The sequence below is a fragment of the Rutilus rutilus genome, assembly GCF_951802725.1.
Source record: "Rutilus rutilus genome assembly, chromosome: 15".
Classification (NCBI taxonomy): Eukaryota; Metazoa; Chordata; class Actinopteri; order Cypriniformes; family Leuciscidae; genus Rutilus; species Rutilus rutilus.
The window spans coordinates 6,154,206-6,166,737 of record NC_140220.1 but is presented as its reverse complement, the minus strand read 5'-3'; the positions used below and the strand labels follow the sequence as shown (position 1 = coordinate 6,166,737).

Sequence of the window (12,532 nt, the reverse complement as noted above, 5' to 3'; positions counted from 1 at the left end):
AAGTAGCTCAGAGAGTCAGAGTGACCGCGACCTCAAGGGAACAACAGTAGCAGTCTGTTCGCGGTGTTTAGTTTGGGTTGGGTTAGTACACAAACTGTGCTCCACTGGGATAGGAAACACACAGGCCGGGATTCCCGTATCTCATGCAATTACTACTAGCCTAATGCTGGCACAAGTTACTTCCCTCTGATTGGTCCCTGTGGTACTTCTGCTCCCATTCGCTCCCTTTCAGAGGAGGAACTCTTGTTTATTGACATGCGGGATAATGAAAACCTGTAAGCCAGATGTAAGCTGCAACACACTGGCATATCCACACAAGCTTTGTTTAGGAGGGGAACACACTAAATGAAATTTTAGCGTTGGCCTGCTTCCTAGAGTTGGTTTGAGCAGCTTCTGTGTTGGAATGAGGCAGGAAAAGATAAATAAACACGGAGGAGCTCCAACTGCACGGAAAAATCAACACCATCCCATCGAGCCCCGCTGGGATTCTTCATTCCTCTGATTTCTGCCAATATCATAACGTGCTGAGCTCAAGCATTCGCTTTCTCAGTATGGTTATATTCACACATTATCATCTGGGGGTAAAATGCAATTTCACATTAAACAACTTAATTAATGATTGATCAGTGAATTGTGAAAAGGGCTTGGCTGCTTTTGAATGGAACTTTCCACTGCAATGATTAGTGTTTTTATATTGTACAAACTGTATATTTTATCCCCTACACTAACCCTTCCCTTAAACCTGTCACAGGAAACGTTCTGCATTTTTACATAAAAACAAAACTTAGTATGATTTATAAGCTGTTTTCCTCATGGGGACCAAAAAATGTCCCCATGGACACATTTACTGGTAGTATGTATACATGTATACACACACACACACACAGTATTTTATTATTATTTTATTTTTTTGGTCTTTACAAACCCTTTCTGCTTACTGTATTAGCCAACATGCTCATTTTAATGAAACAAAATATTTGGATATTATTATCTAAGTTATAAAAAAAAAAAAAAAAACTTTTTGTTTTAAAGGCCTATTTATTATTAAATATTTTTCTTAAATGTTTCTTCATTTTATTTTTAAATGTTTTTTTTTTTTTTATCTGAATATCAGCTAATTGGCATCGTTCAACTCTCAAAAAAAAGAAACATTTCTACAAACTAAAAGAAAGGCTTTCATTGCGTTGAAAATGTTAAAAAAGAGTTTCCTGTGAAGTTGCAAGATTTCCATATGCCCTTTAAAAATAATGACGTGATGTTTCTGATGATCAAACTTAAGGAAGTGACATTTTAGGCCTGAGGTGGAACCATGTGATTTTCTCATTCAGCAGTAACCTTTGCGAATAAAATGAGCCGGAAATATATAGGCACATATATTTCTGGCACGGTCTAATGGCTGTGTCCTGTTCATCCAGATGTCTGCAGTGAGAGATTAACTGCATGGACAACCTGAATGACAACAGACACAAAACAGTATAATACAGACTCAACACACATTAAAGAGGATTAGAGCTCTGAATGGGTTACACAACTGTGACAGTCAAATGTAGCACTAAACCAATATAAAAACAAAGAAACATCACCTGTGGAGAACATTCATGCGTGTACAATGGTTTTTGGATGGGATGCAAGGGATTCATTTGTAGAAAATGGGGCACAATTCTCATCTGTCCACCAGGGGGCGTAATATGAACAATATTCCAGGTGATTATCACCCCACTGAAAGCCATTACTTCCACACTATGGTGCAGGGCCAAATTAAAAGGAGCACAATGGGCAGTAACTGTCAACCTAATGGTGTCTTACACAGTGTGATATTCAATTTTGCCTCAGCAGTGATTAGAGAAGATTATCTCCAGAAATATTATTTATGAACACACTATGGTGTTTTGTATGGATTTGCATGCACAACTATTGCCCGTTCTTATCAGAGGCGAATGCTAATTAGAATAACTGTATTAAGCTTTATTAAATGGGGTCTGAGTAATGAGCCCCAGGATATTAAAATATCCTTTTGTACCCATCAGAAATTAAATCCTTTTGCTGTAACGTTGCTTTAATGCATGTTGCAACGAATCCTTCAACTTCCATTAAACTTAAATGTGCTTGCTTCTGAATGGACAGTCTCTCTTTGCCACATTATATATGTATATACACACAAACAATATAAATGTGTGGATTTTTGAATGTTACACGTTGCAACTTGAAAATTGAAAGGTGCTTCTATAGGTATTTAAAGGCACTTCCGCTGCAAGATCACGCATGCAGAATATTCATGAGGCTAAAATGCATGCTGCTCATATGCAAATTCAGAAGCTCCATGCATTAGTGGAGCTTGTGCCAAGTATTGTGGCATATGCACATCTGGCACGACAAATGCACTAATCTATTTGATCACAGCATGGCTTCTGCCTACGATCAAAAACACCCTGTTCTGGAAGTGTGAAGGTGTGTTTGTACAAGAACACATTTGCATATGTATTTAGAGGGGTTGAGTGTGAAATATCAACAGTTTTAGATCTTGCACATTGGCTCTTAAAGAGTATATTTTAATCTGAAATGTCTCTTATATAGCAAACCCTCTGCATTATTCGACAGGCAGTGTTTTTGTAGGTTCAGCGTTCATCGTCTGGTCCACAAGCGTTACATGTACGGTGTGTTAAACGGCATGACTGCACATGACACCGAGGCTGCAGGGTCAGTTCAAGCCCTCAGCTGCAGATCATATAAAATGGGCCCGATGCATAAGACATTAATCTGTATTTGATGGATTATTTCCCAGCAGGCTTTAGTCAGATTTAGTGGCAGCCAAGCAATGAAATCAACCAATCTGCTGGGGGGGGGGAAATGCTTTATATTATAAAGTCAAAGACTGATGTCTCCATGAGAGTTATCACAGGTCTTAATGTCCAGAAGATCAAGCACATTAAATAATCTAAACTAGAGAGAGACTATAAATTATGAACTCCAATGGGTATAAAAAAAAAGACCTGAATATAAGTCATGATAGATTAAAGTATCAGGCTAGCCAATTAATCATCCATTTGAGATTATTGTTACAATCTGATAATTGTGCCGATTAACAGAAGTAATTATTCTTCTAAGCTTTAGTGACAATAGGATTGTATATGGGCATGCAAGCACATATGCACATTTAAAAATGTTTTGAATATGTACAATATGATTGAATGTGAGCAGTTTATTTGTCTGTTTATGTGCTTTAGATATTGTATAAAAAGATACAGCATTCAGTGTGCAGTTCACAATTTATTTACTGAATAAATCTGGACAAAACACCAAAATTTGATACATTACAATCAGAGCATCTGAGGCAGATATCCCACCATGCACTCCCCCCTCCCCTTGAAATCATGAGGGGGAAAATAAAATGAATGAAAAAAGAAAAACATCCTTCAAAATTAGCACCTAATCAGCCCCAACTTAGGTAGGCAAGTTCCTTCTACATAACGAGGGAAAAGCACAATGACCAAGGAGAAGAAAAAAAGATGAAAAGAAACTCTTTTGTAAAATTCTTCAAGAAAAAAAAGAAAAAATTTTGAAAAAACGAACTCCCCTCTTGCTAGGCAGGCTAAAGCATTCAAAGGGCACATGCCATTGACTAGATATAAATCACGATTTCAAGTAACATTGATATACGACGAAACATGTCTACATGTACCCATTCAAAACATGATCATTTCACAGACCTATGCAGGCAGTAGTTAACATGAGGTACTCGAGACGGTGTAGTCGTAGAAATATCGTCTAATATTTATGGAGTTAAATGCAAAAAAAATGGAAAAATAAGGAGTACAGTCAGCGTGAGTTTGGGTTGCGCGATTACTGGCACTGACGTTAAATCGTAGACCTTCCTACTTGGGACAAACTTTGGTACAAAAAAAGTCCAACCTGTCCTGTGTCAAATGTATCGCCTACAATACTCGTGAAAACTGGCGGTTAAGAAAAACAAAAAACCCTGCACGTATTTCTTTTTAAATATAGTAGTAGTAGTTACATTATAAATAAAATAAAAATAAAAAGGAGATACATTTTGCTCCAGCAAAAGAAAAAAATCTAAAAGTTAAATAGATGACACTAGTTCAGAGAGGATCTCTAAGCCTAGGCGAGTCAAGTGCTTGACGTTTCTTATTTTCTGAAGGCTCACGGAAAAGGTTTAGGTATGGTTAGAGCGAAAAAAGCAGCAATAGTAAAAGGAACAGCTTAATGCAACACAAATCGTTTCTTAATGCACCCGTAATGGATCAGAAACAAAAAAATATGACATGATGTTTGCAGTATTGAAGTGGAGGGCTGTCGGAGAGCGAACAGATTTGCTGATGTACTTCAAATAAACTGAGGATCAGATTGAGACAACCAAGTAGCATTCGAGGAAAAGATAAAAAAAAAAATTTAAACGAAGACACGGTCAACAACTTCGACAAATCGAAGCTGGAAACAGGAGCGGTTTAGCAGTTTTGCCTGATATTTTCTTTGTTCCTTGGCTGCTCCTGTGCTGTAATGCATGTTTGTAGCTTACTGCGACTCGTACGCCTCGTGAGCACCACGTAAAATGAAAACGGAAATAAATGAAAAACCAAAAGAAGTCTTGCTACATTACTCAACGCCATCAGCATTTAGCTTTGTCCAGAAGTCGTAGCTTAGGGTGTCCAACGCCACCCTAGCCGGAACCGATGAGCCAGATGTCTCTCCACGGAATGAGAAATAACGATAGACACCACTGTGATGAGTGTATTTCTTTTCTGATAATCTAAAAGGACGTGGCATAATGTCTGACGAGCTTGTGCTCAGCTAAAGAACTGTTCTAGTTCTTCTTCCATGTTGGCCTCCGGTACCATTTGGTCCAACTCGCGTTCTCCTCTTCCGTGGTTGGCGGCGACCGGACCGCTGGAGGCCGAGAACCAGGGATGGTCCAGGATCTCTCGGGAGGTGAGGCGTTCTGCCGGTTCTCGTCGCAGGATGCTACGGATGAGGCATCGCGCCTTGGGCGTTAGCGTCTCGGGGATGCTGAACTGGCCGCGACGGATCTTGCTAAACAGAGAGCTGGGCTCCACGTCGTGGAACGGATAGCGGCCCACCAGAATGGTGTAGAGCATCACGCCTAAGCTCCAAACATCCGCTGCCTTTCCCGAATAGCTGCCATTTGCATTGAGAATCTCTGGGCTGACGTAGGCTGGACAGCCGTGTTTGTCCGAGAGGGAATCGTCACCGCCTTCTAGGAGGTACGTATCCTCCAAGCTCTCCAATTTTACAAGGCTCCTGGGAAAGACAATAAAGGATCACATTAAAAACATATGTGACCAAGTTATGCACGTAATAAAGTGTAAACGTGGTTTGTTGGCTTTCAAAGCGGATCACGCAACAGTTAAATGGCAACATCAATGACCTTCAAAGAGGACTGAGCCACAAACTAACAGAGAAAAATTGTTAGATGCATTAAATGGAACAAATTACAATTTGCGATTTGTCCGAATATGCCTACTTGTATACTAGGCAAAAAACAGTATGTGAGCAGAGTAGTATGTCCGAATTCATAGCATTCATAAAATAGTACCCAGATGACCTGCTACTTATACAAAAATTAAAAAATGGGAAATGACTAAGAAAGATATAATTCCAGATATAAAACCAACTGAACAAAAGAGGAAAACATTATGTACATAGAACATTGTTGAAAATGATATGAAGTTAGTTTTAAAATAAAAACAATGAAGCAAATGTTCGATCGTGTTGGCTTTCGAGATAGATCACTCAAAAAGTCTCCAAATGTCTATGCAAAATTATGACCTGGTCAAAACCAATTTGATCATTTTTATGCTTCAAAATCTGTCAATTCAAAATGAATAAACCCCTTTCAAATCATATTTTCCTCTACTATAGTTATAGGATAGTAGCTTTTTGACAGCAAAGCATAAATATACTCTATATATTGGATGGTAAATCCCTTGCATAAAAAAAAAGCAATATAAAAGATAGCCTCTGGACATTCCTGCCACTGTAATCCAGAGGGAAATCTGGAATTCATCCTCGGAATTATAAAAAGCACGAATAATGCTGCACCACAGATGGAATTCCTTAAACCATCACTATTTCCCTGTGATCCTAGTTTTTCCACTGTAATCTTGTAATTTGCACAATAATGCAAAACATGCAGCGTACAGATGATGATAAACGATCTGCTATATATTCACAATGAATACTGTGACATTTTAAGATGAAAGTCCTAATTAAGATGCAGTTTTTCTTGTCTTGCACATATGAGAGCATCAAGACAGACATTTTAATAACGCCTCTGATTTAAACTTAAGCAAAAACAGGGTTTAGGGTAAGTTCAAATCATGTTCATGAATCAGTCCAAACAGCTTCTATAAATAGATTCATAACTATGATTCAATGATTCATTTGCACCATATATATATATTAATATTTTATTCAGCAAGGATGCATTTAACTGATCATAAGTGACAGTTAAGAGCATTTACCCTCGGTTTCACTGACAAGGCTTAAGACTAGTCCCAGACTAAAATGCATGTTGAGCTGTTTTAACTGAAAACAACTTGCACTGATATATCTTCAGTGCCATTGTTTTGTCTCAAAATGCACATTTATAAAAGATACTTAAATATCCTGACTGAACTAAGGCCTAATCCTGGTTATATGTAAACCCTAATCCTGGTTTAAGCCCTGTAAATGTTACAAAAGTTTAATATTTCATACAAATTCAGTTCTTTTGAACTTTCTATTCATCAAAGAATCATGTAAAATTAAGTGTATCATGATATCCAAAAAAGTATTAATAAGCAATAGAACTGTTTTCAACATTGATGATAATAATAGAGCATCAAAATGCCATATTAGAATGACTTCTGAATGATCATTTGACACTGAAGACTGGAGTAACGATGCTGAAAACTGAGCTTAGCATTACAGGGATGAATTACATAAAATAAAAAATAAAAAAAAATCACAATATTATTCTTTTTACTGCAAGTCCGATCAATTAAATGCAACCTGGGAACGAATGAGAGACTTCTTTCTAAAACTGTTTTTTTTTTATATCTTACAGACCTCAAACTTCTATACAGTTATACAAGTCACTTCATGTGCACTCTTACGCATGTGACATTGCTTAGTTGTCAAAAAGCTGAAAAATACAGATTTCAGCTGCGTCGCACAGGCCAAGTTACAAACAAAGACAAACCATAAAAACAACATATGCAATGAAAACATCTTCGAGGTCTTTTGCACGCTGCCTCGTGACTCAGATTCTGAATCAGAAACTATCCGAATGAAACCGTACGCCCACTGAGTCTCAGCGAAACATCCAATCCTCGGAGCTCAAAATAGTCATGTTATTTTTCATGACAAGCGGTATCCTGCTGCGTGGATAGGTTGCAGGGTGCCTAAATTACCTGAAGGTCAGAAATTAACAGGGTGCCCCTTCTCTGACCTGAACTCGTGAACCGTTTCCATGCACCGGCAGAATGGCGCTGTGCAAAAGAGAACACGGCATGCTGGAAATATTCTCTTAATGACATGCAGCATATGTGAGTCACAGCTCCACGACGCAGCTGAGTTACACCAGGTCAAGAGCCTGCAAAGAACACCGGCCCACATGAAAGCAGGAAAAACGGAGGAGGACACGTGGACGCATGCGCTATTACATTAGGGAGTGATTCCAGACGATCTGCACTGCGGTCTCCAGCGTTTGACAGTAGAATGTTATGAGCGCCCTTCATGACATAACCAGGTCAGGAACCCACTACGCTGAAGAATGCAGTTCTGTCTGGCTCGTTTTCCTCTCTGGTTCCAATCTTGGTGCGCCCTTGGTGTTTGATTTCTAGCCAGGGTAATACTCACCACCCTTGGCCACGTCTACTTGCGCTCATCTGCAATCACTCACTCAAAGGTGGACGGCTGACGCAGAAGACCTCAGAGCATGGGAACAGTAAGGTCACCGAGCTCACATTTTAAACACCGGGCAACGTTCTCCATTTCCATCGAGCGAGCCAGAGGGAATCTAGCTGAGCTGACTCATTTGGCCAGTGGGGCAATTGCCATCTAGCTTAAACGGGAAGGCCACCCAGATTCATAACGCACACTTGGGATTATTTCAGACTAATTTTACTGCCAAACATATGGGAAGGTTAATTTTTAAAAAGTCAACATGCAATGCCTTCAAAACCCATTTTACTTCCACAACATGACATATTTCAGAGGATATGCAAAAAGAAAAAAAGAACATTTATGATCTTAACAAATTTGTGTCCAATGGTTTAGTTTCCGCAAGAACCAATGAGGTTCATTCTCGTGTTACGCAGCACGTTTGAGCTTCAGCAAGAACCAATGAAGTTCATTCTCGTGTTACGCAGCACGTTTGAGCTTAAGCAAGAACCAATGAGGTTCATTCTCGTGTTACGCAGCACGTTTGAGCTTCCTCAAGAACCAATGAGGTTCATTCTCGTGTTACGCAGCACGTTTGAGCTTTAGCAAAAACCAATGAGGTTCATTCTCGTGTTACGCAGCACGTTTGAGCTTCCTCAAGAACCAATGAGGTTCATTCTCGTGTTACGCAGCACGTTTGAGCTTCTGCAAGAACCAATGAGGTTCATTCTCGTGTTACGCAGCACGTTTGAGCTTCCTCAAGAACCAATGAGGTTCGTTCTCGTGTTACGCAGCACGTTTGAGCTTTAGCAAGAACCAATGAGGTTCATTCTTGTGTTACGCAGCACGTTTGAGCCTCAGCAAGAACCAATGAGGTTCATTCTCGTGTTACGCAGCACGTTTGAGCTTCAGCAAGAACCAATGAGGTTCATTCTCGTGTTACGCAGCAAGTTTGAGCTTCAGCAAGAACCAATGAGGTTCATTCTCGTGTTACGCAGCACGTTTGAGCTTCAGCAAGAACCAAGGAGGTTCATTCTCGTGTTACGCAGCACGTTTGAGCTTCAGCAAGAACCAATGAGGTTCATTCTCGTGTTACGCAGCATGTTTGAGCTTCCTCAAGAACCAGTGAGGTTCATTCTCGTGTTATGCAGCACTTTTGAGCTTCAGCAAGAACCAATGAGGTTCATTCTCGTGTTACGCAGCATGTTTGAGCTTCCTCAAGAACCAGTGAGGTTCATTCTCGTGTTATGCAGCACTTTTGAGCTTCAGCAAGAACCAATGAGGTTCATTCTCGTGTTATGCAGCACGTTTGAGCTTCCTCAAGAACCAATGAGGTTCATTCTCATGTTCTGCAGCACTTTTGAGCTTCAGCAAGAACCAATGAGGTTCATTCTCGTGTTATGCAGCACGTTTGAGCTTCCTCAAGAACCAATGAGGTTCATTCTCGTGTTATGCAGCACGTTTGAGCTTCCTCAAGAACCAATGAGGTTCATTCTCGTGTTACGCAGCACGTTTGAGCTTCAGCAAGAACCAATGAGTTTCATTCTCGTGTTACGCAGCACATTTGAGCTTCCTCGAGAACCAATGAGGTTTGTTTTTCGCATGTCAAGCAGGTTTAGTTGAGGTTCTGTTTATGTTCACTGATCAATGTTTAAATGTGAATAAAAGCCTAAATTCAATCGGTTCTTCATATAAAGCGATCGAGTCTCTTCAGAAAATTTGGACGAAACTGCTCAACTCATATGGATTAGTTTTACGATCTCTTTATTAACTCTTTGAAGCGTCAAAGTGTCAGTTGCGTAGCTGTCAATGGAGGGATAGAAAGCTCTCAGATTATCAAAAAGATCTTCATTTGTGATCTGAAGTGGTGAGTAATAACATAATTTTTATTTTGGGGTGAACTAACCATTCAATATGTTTGTTTCAATAGGAAATACACCAACTCAAGTCCATCTAATATACCATGATATTTACCATGCTACAATCACAGTATATAAAATAATGTGCTTTCCATGTTAAACAAATCTCTCTTTAAAGACTGTGCATGTTCTGTTTGAATGCAACAACTTTATTAGTGGCTTCTTTACCTGTCCTCGTTCTTAAAGACAAACTTCCTCAGCTTGAGGTCTCTGAGGACCAGGCCGTTGTCGTGGCAGTGCGCCACCGCTGATGCTACCTGATGGAAAAGTCTGGCAGCCTCTTCCTCTCGCAGCTTCTTGCAAGTGCGAACGAAAGAGTGCATGTCACCATGGCTCCTCTCGAAGAACACGTACGCTCGTGTTTCCCCCAGAAGAATCTCCACTATCTGGTTAATGTGCTCATTGGTGCCCAGCACAAAGTAAGCAGCCAAGGACTCCTGGTATCGACTGATATCAAACACCTGAAGAGAGAGCAGTTTGAATTCAATTAGAAGTCATCATCGATTTTCCAACATCTCAGGTGGAGTGCAAAGGTATTAGCCCCCCAAGACAAGAGCACTGGTATTGGTATCATTAGATTCAATGCATGATTTTGAAACAAAAGAATGGAAACCCAGGCAGCGCAGAGTCAAAAGGCATTACACCTCTGCTGCATTTCAGAGTCCCCAAAACATACATTGAATTTTAATGTTGCTTAGTAACAGACACCTAAAAGAGAGACGGGCTAAATATAACACAACTGCAGTGGACATCTGAGGCCATTCTCTCATCAGAAGATAAGAGGTTTTCACTAATGGCTCTTTGCCCGTGTCAGCCCATTCAGAGTGTCTTATGTTTCAAAGTCATGTGGACTTGCACGCATGAATGCATGGCTGTATGCAAGCAAGCATCCACACACACTTTTCAGGGGTATTCCCTCATGCTTTTTTCATCACTTCATATCACTGCTGAAGAATCACAAAAGGAAGGCCATTCATTTGATAATGCATCACATGACACATTGGTAATAAGCCAGATGCATGTCATGCTTATGTCCCTATCAATAGCTGATGCAATTGCATGAGTGTGCCATTACAAAATAACATGCATAAGTGTGTTTCTTACCTTGCACACGAGCTCTTCCCCACTGTGCAGGTGGGTGGCTCTGAAGACGTGGTCTCCCTCAATGGGCTCCAACAAAAGGTAATTTCCAATGCAAGAAATGCAGTGAGAGGAGTCAGGGGTCTCAGGGGGGCTGGGAGATCCTAAATTGGGACTAAAACTCTGGCTGGATTCTGTAGTCCTTAGACAAGATAGCTCCTCGAAGTCGTGTGCTTTATACCTCGATCTCCCATAACGCGAAATGTTAATGGGACTGGATCTCTGTATGTTCATGAGTATAGGAGGAGGTTCGTCCAGATCAGGAGGGTTTAGACGGTCTCAGAGGGAAGGTGGAAGTGAATGACAGACAGATGTCCTCTATTTAACACTGTGCATGAAGGCAGCGGCGATTCCCCTTGACTTTAATGCTCACTCTGATGACCGTATGCATGTGCGTTAATTGCAATGACAATGTGGCGTCATTTGAGCACAAATGCAATGACGTGCATGCACGAATTGTGACCTCTATGACCACCGTGCACTCAAAGAAAAGCACGGTTTTGTGATTAGAGCTAGAAATTAATGTATCGGCGCGGTATAATGTAAAGGCTGTGACGTCACGGTCGATGCAGTGCAGCTCGGCGTGCAGCAGGTAAAGAATAGATTTTTTTGCATTAAATTAAAAGGCAAAAAGTGCCAGCTGTGTTCAGATATCCTGAGAGGGCGCTCCGTGTGCTTTCAAGCGGGCCTCCACGCGAATCATGTCCATGCATCTACCAAATATGGCTAGGAAAAATTTCCTCCAGGTCGCGAGCCGCCTTTTGTTACGCCTGGGAAGTGGATGTCCTTCTCCTCGCGAGCAACTAAACTCCGACGATCTCCGGCGGATGGATCTGATTTGGACAAAGGCGAGAAGGGACGGCCGACGCTCTCCCCGGGCCTATCCCTTGTTTTAGCAACAAGACACCACCTTCATCATCATCTTCTTACTTACGTGGCTGGGAATCTAGTCCATTGAACGCGCGGGTCAGCTGCACACACGAGCTGACTGACTGACTGACTGACTGCGCTCGCGGGACTGACTGGAGCTCTCCACGCGCACGACCAGCCCCCCTGACGTCACGGCCAAAACGCTCTCCCATTGGCCGCTCGCTTGATGCTGACACATCCACAGTGTGCAAGCAAGCCATCCATGCAGTCATGTGAGATAATTGTTGTCCTCTGGATTTAATTGAAGCACCCTAAATAATCTGACTATATGGTGAATTCTAGGAGGAGGAGGGGAGGAGAGTGTTAAATGTCAACCTTAAAGGGACTTTGATGTCAGTTGGTTTGTGCAATGAAGCGAAAATTACCTGATTAACTTTATTGCTATTATAATTAAGCATAGTACTGTCTGTATATCTATACATTTCTGTCATAATTTTCTTTTGAGGGTTCGTCTTGCGCATTTTATCATCCGCTATCTTTTAAACATAACACATTTTAAACACAATCTTTTTTGTTAAATATTAGTCAAGTAAAGTCACCTTTATTTACATAGCGCTTTTTACAATACAGATTATTTCAAAGCAGCTTTACAGTGTTAACAGGAAAATAATGCAACAAAGTTTGTTTCTAGAAGAAAATGG

General features: G+C 40.7%; 1 protein-coding gene across 1 annotated transcript; it reads right to left on the bottom strand.

Moving 5' to 3' along the window:
- Positions 1 to 3,254: 3,254 nt before the first annotated feature.
- On the bottom strand, positions 3,255 to 11,978 carry trib2 (tribbles pseudokinase 2). Its single transcript, XM_084432345.1, has 3 exons — positions 10,926 to 11,978; positions 9,990 to 10,282; positions 3,255 to 5,277 (listed from the first exon to the last, which is right to left on the bottom strand). The coding sequence occupies exons 1-3, from the start codon at positions 11,193 to 11,195 to the stop codon at positions 4,806 to 4,808; spliced, it is 1,035 nt and encodes a 344-aa protein (XP_084288471.1). The 5' UTR covers positions 11,196 to 11,978; the 3' UTR covers positions 3,255 to 4,805.
- Between the last annotated feature and the right edge of the window lie 554 nt (positions 11,979 to 12,532).

Bases quoted from the DNA above. Each gene is read 5' to 3' on its own strand.
- trib2 (XM_084432345.1), bottom strand. From the start codon at position 11,195: ATGAACATACAGAGATCCAGTCCCATTAACATTTCGCGTTATGGGAGA. The intron at 10,283-10,925 runs GTAAGAAACACA...CTCTCTCTTCAG, and splicing joins GGGAAGAGCTCGTGTGCAAG to GTGTTTGATATCAGTCGATA. The intron at 5,278-9,989 runs GTAAAGAAGCCA...TGTCTTTCCCAG, and splicing joins GTCTTTAAGAACGAGGACAG to GAGCCTTGTAAAATTGGAGA.